The sequence below is a fragment of the Bufo bufo genome, chromosome 5 (genome assembly GCF_905171765.1).
Source record: "Bufo bufo chromosome 5, aBufBuf1.1, whole genome shotgun sequence".
Classification (NCBI taxonomy): domain Eukaryota; kingdom Metazoa; phylum Chordata; class Amphibia; order Anura; family Bufonidae; genus Bufo; species Bufo bufo.
This window is the reverse complement of record NC_053393.1, coordinates 246226056-246243307: the sequence shown is the minus strand read 5'-3', so window position 1 is coordinate 246243307 and position 17252 is coordinate 246226056. Positions and strand designations below refer to the sequence as shown.

The window sequence follows — 17252 nt, the reverse complement described above, 5'->3', positions numbered from 1 at the left end:
TGTTGCGAACCATGAAATTGAAGGTTTAATAGCATTTCAGTGTTTATTGAGCCACAGTCAGTGACCTAACGATCTACTGTGAGCATTTTTGGATTTTGTATGGTGTGAAATCTCTTGTTTTGTTTTCAGAGGTCCATGTTTGATGCCTTCATTTAATTATTTGTTGCTTTCCGCAGCCATTTTATGTGTTCTATAAAACTTTTTTGCAGTCTGATAGTATGGTTGATTGCCTGTCTTCTGCAGGATATCTATGATCTTAAGGACCAGATTCAAGATGTAGAAGGGAGATACATGCAGGGACTAAAAGAACTAAAGGTATCAGGGTGGCCAGTCCTTTCACTGCCCATTCAACAGCATGCTTCTTGGATTGCAAAAATTGAGCACCTTTCTTTCTGCTCTTAACGGACTGCGCAGGGCTTAACTAATAACTATTTAGTAAGTGAAATGTCAGAGCATGCGCCATATATAACATACCAGTTATGCAGAGTTTATTATTTCTATCATTTTATTTTTATAATTTTACTATTTGAAGAAATAAAGTGTTAAATTAGATGGGCACGGGTACAGTAGTGCCTGCTTGTCTGGAGAAAGAAACTGTCAAATACACTTTATCACTTCATGTAAATGGATTTCAAATTCATTAATTTCAAGGAAATTCGGCGCATTAACAGCAAAATATATAATTGAAAAAGGGCGTAGTTACTGATGCAAGGTTAAAACCCTAGGATCCAGTCAAGACTGCACAGTTGCTGTACGTGCCCTCACACACCTCCCAACTATGAGGCAGTCGATGATAGCATTCTAAGTGCACACAGGTAACGATTCGGTAAGGTGCCAATCATATGGTTATGTGTAGTGCACCGTGTTATCGAACAGCCTGCGGTCATGTACATGCTATTAGAACAGGCAGGCTGATCTAGCACTGGTGTAAGTACATCCCACATCTGCCAACACCACATTATCCCCCAATATACCAAGGCCATACTACACCCTGCGAAAAAAAAGATACACTTCAGCTATTAGATGATTGGCTCTCAACTCGCATATGGGGTCCTCCTTGTCTTTTTGGTCGCTTCAAAAGCCGCTCACTGAAAAGGACATAAAAATGACAACGTATCACTAAAAAAAGACCATACTTAATGATACTGCAGGGCACGGACTGACCTAGCTACAGTGAAGCATTCCTTTCAGGATTTTCTGGTCTTTGCTCCTTTATTGCTCCTGCAGTGGGTACATTGTGGTGCCTGTAATAAGAAATGAGGCATCTGACTCTGCATACAAATATCCAGCAATAGTAAAATTGTAAACCTTGCCTTAAGGTGGCATTTAGATTGCCCGATGTTGTTGGGAACGACAGTTCCTGCCAATCTGCCCGCTTAAATGTGCTGCAGATCACTTTATAAACAAGCGAAATGCATGTTCATCAGGTGATCCTCTCCGTGCAGGCACATCGATCTTTGCTGGGCAGCAGATCGTGCCATCTAAACAGCCATCTGCTGCCCAGAAACAAAGATTATGTATGGAGACGAGTGTTCGCAATCCTGTGGAGGTGATCGCTGCGCATAAATGCAGCAGTCTCCTTCACTAGAAGAGCAACTGACTGTTGGGAAGGCACGCTTCCTTCCTGATAGTCAGCTGTTCATTCAGTGAAGGAGACCATCTGTTGTAACATCGTACGGTATGCTGTAAACCCGCCATTATACAGGACCTGTTTCACAGGGTGCACAGCTATTTGAAAATATAAAAAGGTTGTGTTTATTTTAAAACTTGATTTCCCATTTCAAGCGTCCAGAGGATTTCTGATTGTAGTTTTAGACATCTGAACATTAATCAGTTTAGGAGATCATTCAGGAGAAGAGAGGAGCTGAGACGGAGCCAGCAGGCGAGCTGTCTGATGGATGGCTTTCTTCAGCTGCTGTGTAGTGGAACACATGCAGGCTGCAAAAGCCAAATGGTTCGAAATGAATAAAAACCAGGATCTTCACACTTTTTTTCCTTATGCCAAAATACATGCAGTTAAATATAAAATGTATCTAAAGGTGACCATAGCCTGTTGTTTCTTCAATTGCACTGCCAAAGACTTTTCTTTTTTTCTTTCTTATTTTGTGAAATGTCTTTCTAGAGAAAAAGATGTTGTACAGTTTTTCTTTGTTAGAAATATTAATAGCACACGTTATATGGGATTCTCAGCATTAGTAGTTTTTATGTATTGTAGTTGGCGTGACCCTTTGTGTCCTAAAGGAACACACTCCAGAAATAAATAAATGTGGTAAATTGTGGCTTAACGTCTGTGGCATTTTCTGCCTGATCCTGAATCGGTCTTAGGGCATAGCCACTTTTTTGTTCCCTCTGTAGAACTCTCCTATTCTTGTCAGTAATACAGGCAAGAACATAGGACATGTTCTATTTGTTGGGGGGTGCCATGGAACAGACATACAAATGCGGACAGCACGTGGTGTTCTGTCTGCATCTTTTGCAGCCCCGTTAAAGTGAATGGGTCTGCATCCAACCCATGAAAAATGCGTAGGGGAAAACTGTTAGATTAGTGGGGTCTGACTGCTTGGACCCCATCGTTCCTGAGAAGGAGAGGCAGATCAGGCATTGCCGAGCACTGTACTTGGCTGTCTCCTGCAGTCCCATAGATAATGAATGGAGCAGCAGTGCACATTCTTCACCTGATATTCCATTTGACTGGAAAAATGAGACCCTTGGGATCAGTGGGAGTGCCGTTCATCAGACACCCACCAATCTAACAATTATCCAGTGCATAGACTTGTTCTAATTGGAATACCCGTCTAACATTCTTTTTGTAGACAGGTCACAGCAGGGAGACTCCTGCTTCAGCCAGTTGTCTTACAGCCAGACACTGGACATTGTGCAGGAGGAAGGGGATAATGACTGCTCTCTTGGGGCACAGAGATGTTTCTTTGTATATTTTCAGTTTTTAATTGTAATATGACACAGAATAGGACCAAAGGGAAGGATGAGATGAAGGAAGGGCTGGGATATATTTCTAGTGCACTTTCTATGTTTAAGATTGCTTTCATTCTCTGTTGTGTAAGACTGATGAATTAAAGTTTACCACAGCAGCCAGATATTACAGTGTAATGAATGGTGTTTTATAAAATTCCTTTCACATAGAGCATTCGAAATTCATTTACTTTTCACCCCACGTGTGGCACATAAGCAGACGTTTTCCCATTGACTTCAGTAGGGAACCTGCAGCACTGAAAACCATCTTTCTCGCCCATTCCATTGGGGGACACAGACCATGGGTATAGCTTAGGCCATTACTAGGAGGAGACACTATGCAAATAAGAAGAAACAGCTCCTCCTCCACTGGCTATACCCCCATGCTCCAACAGGAGGACCTAAGTTTTAGCTTAGTGTCGGATAAGGAGGTGACACTCCTGCTCCTTCAGGGTTGTCCCTGTAGTTTTTCTCATGTTTGTTTTTTTCTCTAAAGAGACGCAGGGTCGCATAGTGCGTCCCTGGTCTCTCAGTGGAGCGAGCGCCGGGGTCGAATGGACGTGCCCAGCTACCTCCCCTTCCCCCCAGAAGATAAGTGGGACCGGGCTCGACCTGCAGCTCCGGTGGCCTACCAGATCCGCGGTCATCTAATCCTGCCCTCTATCCAGTGTACTGCCACTCCTTGTGCCAGATGACTGAAGAGGTGACCCCGCTGGTCCGGGACAGAGGACTCAGATAAGTACATTGACTCTTCCCCCTCCCCCCGTACTAGCTGTGTGACGCGGTTCTTTAGTGGCAGCACTTCACGCTCCTCTATGTCTTCCCACCACTGCCTCTACTCTCAAAGGTTCTTCGCAGGGTCGTGGCAGAAGGGATCCCGACCATCCTCATCGCCCCCGATTGGCCTGGCCACGCCTGGTTCTCGGAGGTCACTCGGATGCTGGCGGACGTTCCATGGCCTCTTCCTCTCAGGGAGGACCTGCTATCTCAAGGACCTCTCTTCCACCAGAATTTACAGCCACTTCGTTTAACGGCGTGGCTGTTGAGACCACCATCTTGAAGAAGAGGGTTTTCTCGGACTCTGTCGTGAAGACCATGATCAAAGCCAGGAAACCAGCTTCCTCCCGGATATACTATCGTACCTGGAAGGCCTTTCTTGCCTTTTGCGAGAAGATAGGCGTTTTTCCCCTTCATTTCTCCATTCCGGTGGTCCTCTCCTTTCTCCAGTCGGGTCTTGAGATGGGAATGTCCCTGAGCTCTCTGAAGGGTCAGGTCTCTGCTCTGGCCATTTTCTTTCAGCGCTCTCTGGCTCTGCTAGGTCCGGTGAGGACCTTCCTGCAGGGAGTGGCGCATTCGGTCCCTCCGTATGTCCCTCCTCTGCCCCCCTGGGATCTGAACCTGGTTCTGTCTTCTCTCCAGGTGGCTCCTTTTGAGCCCCTGAGGGACATTTCCCTGAGTCTTCTCACCTGGAAGGTGGTCTTTTTGGTGGCCATCACCTCTATCAGGAGGGTATTGGAGCTGGCCGCCCTTTCCTCTAAGGAGTCCTTTTTGGTCTTCCACAAGGATAAGGTGGTTCTGCGCCCAGTCCCTTCTTTTTTGCCCAAGGTGGTCTCCGCCTGCCACCTTAATGAGGACATCGTCCTGCCATCCTTTTGCCCCGCCCCGGCGAACCCCAAGGAGCGCGCTCTCCATTCTCTGGATGTTGTCCGTGCTTTGCGGGTTTACCTGTCGGTTACTGGCCCATTTCGCCGCTCGGACTCCCTTTTTGTGGTTCCCGAGGGGCCTCGTAAGGGTCTGGCGGCCTCCAAGGTCACTGTGGCTCGGTGGATTTGGTCGACTATTGCCATGGCCTATCGGTCCCGGGGTAGGGTTCCCCCAGCGGGGGTTACTGCGCACTCCACCAGGGCGGTGGGGGCCTCCTGGGCTAGGCGCAATCGAGCCTCTACATCGCAGCTTTGTAAGGCGGCCACCTGGTCGTCCTTACATACCTTTACAAAGTTCTACCAGCTGCACTCTCTGGCGTCGGCTGATGCTGCTCTAGGGCGCAAGGTATTGCAGGCTGTGGTTCCTGTTTAACCATTGGACGTTTTCCCTCTGGAGGTGCTGGTCTTCCCACCCCATGGACTGCTCTAGGACGTCCCATGGTCTGTGTCCCCAATGGAATAGGCGAGAAAAGGAGATTTTTTGTGAAACTCGCCTGTAAAATCTTTTTCTCGTCTTTTCCATTGGGGGACACAGCTCCCACCCATTCTTGTCTGTTGCAGGAGGGGTTGGTTCTATTCTATTGGGACCTTATGGTTAACGGTAGGGATCGACCGATATTGATTTTTTTAGGGCCGATACCGATAATTTGTGAATTTTCAGGCCGATAGCCGATAATTTATACCGATATTCTGGGAATTTTCATTTTTGAAACAAAAAAATTCCTACACAAATCTGCTGAAAATTAATATGTTTATTGTTAAATGTGTAGGTATTTTTTTTTTTGTAAATTATTTTTCATTTATACTTAATATTTTGGTGTTTGTTTTTTTTTTACTAACTTTTAGCCCCCTTAGGGACTAGAACCCTTGTCCTATTCACCATGATAGATCTCGATCAGGGTGAATAGGACTTCACACTGTCCCTGCTGCTCTATGCTTTGTGCACACAGCAGCATGGAGCTTACCATGGCAGCCAGGGCTTCAATAGCGTCCTGGCTGCCATGGTAACCGATCGGAGCCCCAGGCTTACACTGCTGGGGCTCCAATAGGAGGGGAGAGGGGACCCTGTGGCCACTGCCACCAATGATTAATACTGGGGGGGGCTTGGGTGGGGGGGCGCACTGCGCCACCAATGTTTTTAATACTGGGTTGGGGGGCGCACTGCGCCACCAATGATTAATACTGGGGGGCTTGGGGGGGGGGGGGGGCGCACTGTGCCACCAATGAAGAGAAATCTCTCATTCATTTATATACAGGAGGCGGGAGCTGGCTGCAGAATCACATAGCCGGCTCCCGACCTCTATGAGCGGTAGCTGCGATCCACGGCACCTGAGGGGTTAACTACCGCAGATCGCAGCTATTGCTCATAGAGGTCGGGAGCCGGCTATGTGATTCTGCAGCCAGCTCCCGCCTTCTGTATATGAATGAATGAGAGAGTTATCTTTATTGGTGGCGCAGTGGCCATAACCCCTCCTCTTCTCTTGTCCTCCCTCCTCTCATTGGTGGCAGCGGCACAGGGGGAGGGAGACACTGCTCCCTTCTCCCCTGTGCTGCTGAGGGAACACAGAGAGCGCTGTCAGCAGCGCGATCTGTGTTCCCAATACGTTATCGGAATATCGGCAAAATAGATGCCCTTACGATAACTGTCAAAATCCTGAATATCGGCCGATAATCGGTCGATCCCTAGTTAACCGCCCGATGGCGGTATTCCTCGGTTCTGTTTTCCTTTGTTACTATTTGGTTTTTGGTCTCCTTCTCCTACTGCTTTTGCACGCACTGAGGTCCTCCTGTTGGAGCATGGGGGTATAGCCAGTGGAGGAGGAGCTGTTTTTTTCTTATTTGCATAGTGTCTCCTCCTAGTAATGGCCTAAGCTATACCCATGGTCTGTGTCTCCCAATGGAAAAGACGAGAAAAAGATTTTACAGGTGAGTTTCACAAAAAATCTCCTTTTTAAACTGCAATTGTGGAAACCGCACAGCAAAACGGCTTGTACATACATGTGATTTTGCTGCAGGTTTACGGTAGTGATGCAATCCGCTGCACTAGCCCCCATGTGAGGATACCCATATAGTAAGCTACTGAAATGTAAAACTTCTACTTAATGTTCCATTAAAAGGCTCACATATTTCTACTAAACTATTAACAGATGTCCTTGCACAAATATTATTGCAATGAAGATAACTTTCAGCTACTCCTAACAACTATTGCATGTGTCTTTGTTTAACCCTGTGAATGCCAACACAGCCTGCTACCAACTAGTACTTCACAAAAACTGAAAAAAAGAATTATGGCCATAATTTTACCATTGCGCTTCACCTCTGAGTAGTAATAATGTTCATTTGTGCAGGACTCTTTAGCAGAAGTGGAAGAGAAATATAAGAAAGCTATGGTATCGAATGCCCAGCTTGATAATGAAAAAGGCAATCTTGTGTATCAAGTGGACACATTGAAGGATGTCATTGAGGAAATGGAGGAACAGATGGCAGAGTATCATAGAGAAAATGAAGACAAGTCAAAGGTAATTATATATAATATGACCGTGGGGTCCATAATATCAGTGTACACTGTCAATTCACTAGCCGGGGGAAAAACATGGTAAAGGTAGCAGTACACCTTATAACCGCCTTCCCCTGAACTCACTCTTCATTGAGAAAGACTAATGTAGATTTACGTGGAACTGGCCTTCCTCAAAATTCCAGGGACCTTCAGTTGATGTCAGTTGGTGAGTTATGTCTCTGGCTATACAGTGGCATAGGCTGGAGGTACATGTAGGAAAATCTTCCTGGTGTATACCTGCTCCGAAAGTCACAAACACCATCTGCTTAGCACCTTACATGGGGGGTGACTGGACACATGTCCCCTGTCGCCTGAGCAGTATCGGGTTCAAAAGAAAAGGTAACCATTGCTGTAAAACAACGTTTACTGTGGCTCAGATACTGTACAAAAGGTATTTTGGTCTGATGAGACTTAAATATTCAGGTGAAGGTTTATAAAAGCTCACCAAGCCTATTTTATTTATAACAGATTATATTTCACTGGGCGGAAGTTAAAATATTGGCTACAGGAGCTGTTTGAAGAGCACCCCATGGCTCCCACAGCCAGCCTGTTCTATCTGCTCCCTGTGATTAAGTGTCCTCATTTTTTGATCTTCCATGATGATTCTGGCTCTAAGTGAAAACACATAGGGAGAAAAAGAATCAACAGGGACAGGTTCCTGTTCGGGTTGAGAGATGGTGAGACCTACATTATCCAGAATGAGTTGGAGCTGCTGTACTATGAAACGCCATCATGCATAGAACTGTCAGCATCAAGCTTCTGTGCAGCAGACCTTTTTTACAGGGATTCAAGGCTGTCATCGCTTGCAAAATTACCCTTTACCAAATTTTATTTTTACTGAAAAATGACTAATAAATGTCATTGTTATGTTAATTTAACTTAATTCCCACTGTGCCTTATAGGAATTGGAAAGACAGAAACATGCATGCAGCGTTCTCCAACACAAGTTAGATGAACTGAAGGAAGGGATTCGCCAAAGAGATGAATTTATAGAGGTATGCGTGTTATTTCAGCTACAGGATCTGGTTCAGTTTGGCTTTCCTTTTATACGCACAAAGTAAAAGGTCTCCTGATGCATCTGAAATCAATGCTGCCGAGGAAAAAGGCTTGTTGCCCTTTCTTTTCACTTGTTTCATTCTAACCATAGTCGTGCTCCAGGTATAACTGACCTTTCTCTTTTCTTATTTGTATTTCTCTTCTCTGTTTTGTTCCTTTCTTTTTTTTTCTTTTTTTTTCTCCTTTTAATGAATCTCTAGGAAAACCAGCGTTTGCAGCAGAAAGTAGACTCTCTAACCAGAGAGGTGTATGATCTGCAGGAAACGGTTAACTGGAAAGATAAAAAGATTGCGGTAGGAAAAGCACATAACAGTAGTGAATAGGAAGGCACTGTGTGACTTGTTAGGAGCAGACCAACACTCGCATGCCAATATATGGAACATCAATAAATTCCACCAGTTAGTAAAATGTATCCCCTATGCACTGAAAAGGATAGGAGCCAACTGATTGGATGTCCGACAGCTGGGGCTCCCACCAGTCCAGAGAACATGGGTCATGTACCGCCTCCTTGATGGAGCTGAGGTCGAGAATGCCCTTCCACCCCAGCGGTCAGACCCCCACTGATAAGTTAGTTATCGCCAGTGGATAGGGAATACATTTTATTAACTGAAATACCCCTTTAAAGTGTACCTATCATTTTAGGGTTTTAGTCTGTTGGTATGGGAATTGAAGGACAAATTGAAATTCATGTGTACAAATGGATACAAAGCCACACAACTGTTAGGCCAGTTTCAGACGAGCATGTCCACTCTGGAAAACGCACTCCATGTGGGAGCTGTAGTTCTTTGTATGAAAACCGATTATATGAAGTGAATTTGAAGCATCATAATGATTTAAGATGTTGTGAATTCCTTCCCGACTACAAGGCTGCTGAACTGTACTCACAGCCTTATGTGACTGCAGTCCAGTAGACTCCAGGTTAGGAAAGAATCCACAATTGATGCTGTTATTCCACTTCATATGAGTAGTGTCCATAACAGGAAACACAGCTCCTACGTGTGCTTCCCGGAGTGAACAAGCTCGTCTGAATTTGGCCTAACACGGCAAATTTTGCAGTTTTTGGTGATTCTAGTGCTATAAATCAGAGAGGTGAACTGTGTAGTTACAAGAGTGGTCACCGTACAACCAGTTTGGAATCTCCGCAAGGCTATTTTGCTCATTTGTCTTCAATAATAAATATAAAGACAAAGGGGCAGATTTATCAAACTGGTGTAAAGTAGAACTGGCTTAGTTGCCCATAGAAACCAATCAGATTCCACTTTACACCAGTTTGATAAATCTCCCCCAAAGTCTTGATAGACACAGACATAGCATTCAGCCCCTGGGAATTTATTCTGTGCCTCGATTTCTCCATGTTTTTGTAATTCTGAGATGACCACTATGTCCTTGCCTCGGTGTCAGTAATTTCACTTTCGGTTTTATACACCAAGCAAGCTGTTGGTTATCTGTGACATTTTAGCTTGAGGATATGTATAATTTACATTGTGAATTTGCCTGTTCCTAACAAGTCACAAATGGATGTCAGTTTGTTTGAGGGTATGGCCACACGTGGCATAAACGCTGCAGATTTTCTGTAGTAAAAATTGCTTGCAGAAAATCCTCAGCATTTTATAGTATCAGTAAAATGAATTAGGCTTATGTAAACCTAAGGCTTCATGCACACGAACGTTATTTGTTTCCGTGTCCGTTTCGGTTTTTTTGCGGATAGGATGCGGATCCTTTCATTTCAATGTGTCTGCAAAAAACACGACAGCACACCGTGTGCTGTCCGCATCAGTATGTCTGTTCCGTTGCCCCGCAAAAAAAAAATAGTGCATGTTCTAGTTTGCGGACAAGGATAGGCATTATTACAATGGATCCGCAAAAAAAAAACAACTGATGCCATACGCAAAACACATATGGTCGTGTGCATGTAGCCTAATCCACACATCTACAACGGAAAGTGACTTGTGCAGATTTTAAAGTGACATTGATGGCTTATCTTAAGGAAGGGAGAGCTGCTGCACATGCGTGGCCACCCTCCATTCATCGCCATGGGAGTTCCGAAAATAGCCTGCACTTTGCTATTTTCAGCAGTCCTATAGCAGTGAATGGAGAGGTGGCCACGCATGTGCGGCTGCTCTCCCTTCACCTCTCTGACACTGATGGCATATCCTTGCACAGGGATCAGCAACCTCCGGCACTCCAGCTGTGGTCAAACATCCCCTCTCAGCATGTCCTATTCACTTGTATGGGAGTACTGACAACAATCAAGCAAGTGTGCATGCTGGGAGTGATAGTTTCTCTACAGCTGGAGATTGCTGATTCCTGTCCTAGCAATATGCCATCAATGCCCCGGGTGGGAAATACCCCCTTTAAATATGCACTGTGTCAATTTATGTTGTGGATTTCACCCTTTGCAATGTATAGAGTGAAATTCCTGGAGAATCAGTAGCAGAAACCACAACAAATCCACAGTAGAAAACTGGCTCCCATGTGGCCGTACCCTTAAATATTCCATAAAATGTGTGTGCTGTGATCCAGTGTATGTCTTGCAGGGACTGTAGCTAAAGTGCGTCCCAGATCTGCACATCTTATGGAATTGTCTTACAGTTTGGGTTGTTGGACCTTAGGTGTAATATTTATTAGTAGTGCTTCTGTTCAGGAACAGTGGCCAAGTTGTGTGGCACCAACTGTATACCTCAATATAGCTCCTCAGGAGGGTATGGTCCATTCTCTCAGGTTTACAGGAAATGTTGGTTTCTTGTGAGCCTTACATTACAATGGATAATTAGTAGAAGTGATAGCTATTTAGGAAAGGTTTTTTGGTTTTGTTAAAGAAGGTTTTCATGTTTTCTTGACCTATTTTCTTTGTAATTGAAGATACTGACACCTAAAGGAACACCAAATACAGAAAATACACAAAAACAAATGTCCCACCCCTTCCTCTCTTAATTTTCATCTCCTATTACAATAAAAACTGAGAAATATATACAAATTCTTCTCTATGTCTCAGGAGATTCTGGCAGTCCTGTGGCAGCCTAGGAGATAACTGACTGGAGGAGCAGAGTTTTCTGCAGTAAGAGAAAAAGATCATTAAAGTGCTCCTATACGTTGGGAAAGCTGTTGATACGTTATAGTGACATATGAAAAGTTTTTAATGATGAGGGTCTGAGTGCTGAGGCACCAAATGATTGCTAGAACGAGGAGAGAGAAGCCCTCACATAGCTCGCTCTCTGCCCTCACAGACTCAAAGTGCCAGGTGAACACTTCTCACTTCTCCTTCGAGTCTCTGCACTCGAACCTCCACTGGTCAGAACTTTTGATATGCCACGATGGCGTATCCCAAAGTTCAGTGCCACTTTAATCTCCACCCATTTGCTAATCTTAATCCCTTTGGTCAGCTAGCAGCCACAAATGGAAGAGATTATCTGGAGATTAACCCCTGTGCTCTCTGGGAGATTTCTACTGGTGCTACCAAATCTAAGCTCAGGAACCATATTGGCATTTTAAATGCTAAACATTGTCGAAACGTAAGTGTTCAAATTCTTATATATTTAAGGATGGACACAAGGATAGACCTCGCCTAGTGCTGTATGTCTGTGTTTTCCTGTACTCTCCGTCTGTATTTCACTCTCTTTCTTTTCTTCCTACTGCTCTCCCTGCCTTTCCTATTTTGCTGGTTAATTGCCTGCATGCAGGCGCTAGAGAGACAAAAAGAGTACTTTGACTGCATTAGAAATGAGCGAGATGAGCTGAGAGATGAGCTGGCTGATGTGAAAGGAAAGATGAAGATAGGAGAGGTACAGTATGCCAGCCATTACCTGTCTCTGATTGACAGCAGCAGCACAGTGATGTTTTACTGTAAGAAAGTATTGCCATCTGTGAACCTCATTCGGCCCAGAGGAATGCCAGCTGGCTTAGAATATGCACACCTTTATGTAAGATTTGCTAGATGTGTTTTATTGTTTTCACGGTTTTATGTTCAAGGATGTCTAAGGCTGCTTTCACACTAGCGTTAGGCTGGTCCGGCGGGGGAACAGCCTGCCGGATCCGAACTAACGCTTGCACTCGTGTGCTGCTGGAAGTCCGCCCCGGCCCCATTCACTATAATGGCCACAGCACGGCAAACATGCCGAGAAGTATTTGTCCGGGCGCCTCTCTGCATGTTTGCCGTGCTGCGGCCACATCTCCAGCCCGTCCCCATTATAGTGAATGGGGCCGGGCGGACTTCTGGCACAGTTCCTGCCGGACAAGCCTAATGCGAGTGTGAAAGGAGTCTAAGATATTTGGACATATTTGTTTAAGTGCTTTACAACAGGTTGGGGTAAAGTGTCAAAAAAACGTCCAGGAAATTTGCATTAAATTTGCATGAAAAAAGTGACAAAAAGTGGTCATGGTCTCTAAAGCTGGTGCAGTACAAGACACGCTTTGCAGCAAAACTATGGTTGCTTATAGCAGTTGTTTTATTCACCTTAAGCATTTACACTTATCCATTTATCTCCCTGAAATACATGAATAATGAATGTAAAAGTGAATTCAGCATTTCGGTAATATCATTGAGCTCTGCATGGTCATTATTAAACTAGTTACAAATGTGTCAATCTCAGGAAGGATCATTTTGGGTAACTCCACACAGACAAATTTGTGCTGCAAAATCTGTAGCAAAATCTGCATGCCAGGCATGTGAACTTAGTTACAAATTTCTCCTTATTCATTGTAGAGGGTAAAAGCCATGGTGAAAACTCCCACAAAGGAATTGACATGCATTTTTGTTTGGAGTGTGTGGATGAGATTTGTTAAAAATGGGGACCCTTACTGATTATGAAACCCAGTACATCTCCCCCTCCCCCTTCCACCCCAAAAATGAAAGGAGCAGCAGGTCGAGCATGGGCACTGCACTCCATTTAACTCTTTTAAAGAGTCTGAGATAGCTGAGTAAACGCTTATCTATTTCCAGAACTCCCATGGAGGTAAATGGAGCGGTAGTGAGCATCCTTGACCTCTGCTCCGTTCATTTCGGTGGGGGGGGGGGAGGAATGGTGGTGCAGGGTCTCCGTTCTTGTTATCAAAGGGGGTCCCAGCGGTAGGACACCCACCAAAGTAATGGTTATCCTATGGATAGGGGATGACTTGTCACAACCGGAATGCCCTTTTAACCCTATCCTGACATCTGCCATACATGTGCAGTGGATGTCATGTCTTTACTGCTGGCTGCTTGCTGTTTTACACAGCAGACACCCTGTGGCAGAATCTGTGATCAGAGATAACTCTGATCACAAACTTTTAACCTGTCAGAGGTCATGGTCAATTGCGACCATTTACGTGGTCATATACCAGAAGCGCTGTGCTCCTGTGACGGAACGGCTACCTGCAGCAAGATTATGGGAGCTGTTCGGTTGTCATGGCAGCCTTCTGAAGACTCTGAGACCTGCCATAGCAAAGTTCTTGTGGCAGAGCTTGATAGGAATGCACTGATTCTCCCATAGACTGCATTAGTAACTCATTGCAATCTGTTATAAGCATTCAGGCGATCACATGTTAAAGTCCCCTAAGGGGACTAAAATGAAATGTGAAAAAAGTAAAAAATAAAAATTCAGATCACACCCCTTTCCCCATTTTACAACTAACCATAAATAAAAGAAAAAATAAAGATCTTTGGTATCGCTGAGTCTGAAACTGCCCGAACTATTAAAATATTAAAGTATTTATTCCAAATGGTGAACGGTGTAACAAGGAAAAATCTAAATGGTCTGTCATACCACAAATGGTAGCAATGAAAACTACAAATCGCCCCTCAAAAAATTTGCCCTGAAAGTTTAGGAAGTTGGATGCAAAATAAAAAAAATCTAACTTTTTAATTTTTCAGATGTATTAAAATTAAAAAATAAAATAAAAAACGCGGTATCACTGTAATCATACTGCCCCGCACAATGAAATTAAAGAGGACCTTTCATGGGTTTGTAGTAAGTGAATTTTGAAAAAGATAATACAAACGGATCCGTTCTGAACGGATGCATGCGGTTGTGTTCATTGAACGGATCAGTTTGTGCAGATCCATGACGGATCCGCACCAAAGTTATATAAATATCTGTACCTGCGGGGTACCCCCCGCTGTGCTGCCACCCTGCCTGGATTTTTTAAATAGCCCTCCTGTGCCCCGTTATAGCTCCCCGCAAATTTTGCGCTCAGTATGCTAATACTGAGCATCGGAGCAATGGGGAGGAGTCTCCTTCTCCCCTGGCTGTAGCGCTGTCCAATCACAGCCAGGGAGCAGCTGAGTACGAAATTTTCGGGGAGCCATAACGGGGCGCAGGAGGGCTATTTTAAAAATCCAGACAGGGTGGCAGCACAGCGGGGGCTACCCCGCAGGTATAGATATTTATATCACTTTGGTGCGGATCCGTCATGGATCTGCACAAACTGATCCGTTCAATGAATACAACCGCATGCATCCGTTCAGAACGGATCTGTTTGTATTATCTTTAACATAGCCAAGACGGATCCATTGGAAGTTAATAAGGGAAGGATCCGTTTTCTATTGTGCCATATTGTGTCAGTGAAAACGAGTCCGTCTCCATTGACTTACATTGTGTGTCGGGACGGATCAGTTTGGCTCAGTTTTGTCAGACGGACACCAAAACGCTGCAAGCCAAAACAGAATGGAGGCGGAACGGAGCCAAACTGATGCATTCTGAGCGGATCCTTATCTATACAGAATGCATTGGGGCAAAACTGATCCGTTTTTTGGACCGCTTGTGAGAGCCCTGAACGGATCTCACAAACAGAAACCAAAACGCCAGTGTGAAAGTAGCCTTACTACAAACCCATGAAAGGTCCTCTTTAACATGTTAGTTTTACTGTATAGGGATTCCACCCCATTTAGAATTTTTCCAGCCTCCCACTACATCATATACAATATTAACCATTAGAACATATAACTTGTCCCGCAAATAACCAACCCTCATCGTTAGGACTTCGTCAGTCTGTAGCAACCACACAGTTTTCACATTAAACGGGTCACCAAGACAAACCAGAGCCAGAGAGGATTACGGCCATGCTCTTTTACCATGATATTGATCCAATTTTGAGAAAACCAACAGAAACCCATTAATAGCTATGTGGAGGGGTGGACCAGAGCACAATTGTTAGAATCATTTTTCCCTTATAGATTCTGATTATAACCCCATGTGTATGGTACATCTGTGTAGTGGATGTTTTGTACACATATCTAGCTACATTCTGTTTTGGTGTAATGTTATACTGTCTGTGACTAATGCAGCTCTTGTACATTTTTTCTTTTCAGAAACACGGTTTAGTTATTATTCCAGATGGTACTCCTAATGGTGATATCAACCACGAGCCAGTGGTTGGGCAAATAACTGTTGTATCCCAAGAAGCTGCACAAGTTTTGGAATCGGCTGGAGAAGGTCCACTTGGTAAATGGAAACAATATCGATTGTACATTGTATACAGATTAAGGCTGCTTTCACACAGTGTTTGATCATTGTTTTGCATCAGTGATTGTAACCCAAAACCAGGAGTGGCACCTGCACAGAACAAGTGCAGATCTTTGCCTTATACCTTCTCTTTGTAGGCTCCATTCCTGGTTTTACCAAACGATCACTTATGAGAAACCCAGACATGATTCTGACACTGTATACAATTGGGGAATATGACATCTCTGTTTCTTTTATTAATTAGTTGGACCAAATGGAAATGATCAGTTAAAGGGATTGTCTCACTTCGGCTCATTTCCAGGGGTTACGGCCAATGCTGCAGCGCAGATGTAAGGTGTCCAGGACAGGAGCAGCAGCGCATGTGTGCCTATGCGCGGTCCCAGTGTGCAAGCATGGCCACCACTGGGTGGAAAGAGGCAATATGGACAATCACAATATATTATAGGGAATCTCACTCCGATTTTGGACTATTATCTACATTAATACATGTGTAGTACTGCAGAGAAGTAGTTCAGATCACTATTTTATATGTTCCCCCACTGTCAGCACTGAAATACACAGTCAGGACTGCTGTGCTGTTCTAACATGATGGAGAGGACTCATTTTCTCATGCACAGCAGTCCTGGCAATGTATTTCATTGCAACTCTGAGCACTGACAGTGAGGGAATGGGGGCAGTAGGAAAATAAAAAGTAGTGTCCTGGACTCCATATCTGCAGTATTACTCATGTATTACTGTAAATAGTGGTCCAAAATCAGAACTTGTATTATCTTTATCTGCATATTAAATGCCATTGACTGAAGCGAGACAGCCCCTCACTCATTTGGCTTCATTGTTTGAAAGTGTAACTTAACTTTCATGTTTGGGTGCTGTCTGACGAAAAACACCTGGGCAATAAAGTAAATGGGCCAGTTCACCTCGGGTTCAGAGAAAATTGCAACATGTTGTGTCTTCATCAGTTTTTCACGCAGGACTTGTTTATTCAAGTCCATGGGTTAGTGAGAAAACTGAAGCATACCGAAAGACTTTGTTTTTCCATGACTGGTTGCTTAGACATGCTGGGTGTGTATTCTTCTTCTTTTCTTTTTTTTTTATTTCTTTTTTGTACTTAAGTAAAAAACTGATGAACACTGACATCCACGGGAAACACTAACAAACTGAATGTACTCAGAAAAAAACTGACGGAAACGTGAAGCAAAATCGTCAGTTTTTACCTGATAGAAATTAGACGAGTTCTGTATCACTCAAGTGAAATGAGCCTTAAAGTAAACCTGTAAGATTATATGACATGTCCGTAAAATAACAATGTTGAAGCACCTTTTCTTGCCTTGTGCTATTCTTCTTTTATTCCTCTTGGAAATGTATCAATACATTCTCTGTTACCCTATTGACAAAGGAAATGCTATGTCCCTACATACTGTGGCAATGTTTAATCCATACAGGGACACCCCGTATTGAGAAGGGGAATCATACGGCCCAGTTATAAAATGATTCATACATTTCCAGGAGGAATAACAGAGAAATGGC

General features: G+C 44.1%; 1 protein-coding gene across 19 annotated transcripts in view; it reads left to right on the top strand.

Moving 5' to 3' along the window:
* LRRFIP2 (LRR binding FLII interacting protein 2) overlaps positions 1-17252 on the top strand; it is a 107375-nt gene that overhangs the window by 67426 nt on the left and 22697 nt on the right. For 14 of the 19 annotated variants that reach the window (XM_040434186.1, XM_040434185.1, XM_040434175.1 and 11 more), the window contains 6 exons: positions 244-315; positions 7022-7192; positions 8133-8225; positions 8487-8579; positions 11967-12068; positions 15572-15704. In XM_040434186.1, coding sequence (XP_040290120.1) covers positions 244-315; positions 7022-7192; positions 8133-8225; positions 8487-8579; positions 11967-12068; positions 15572-15704 — 664 coding nt within the window. The remainder of the gene's footprint in view (positions 1-243; positions 316-7021; positions 7193-8132; positions 8226-8486; positions 8580-11966; positions 12069-15571; positions 15705-17252) is intronic. The other 5 variants (XM_040434187.1, XM_040434177.1, XM_040434188.1 and 2 more) reach the window with 3 other exon arrangements.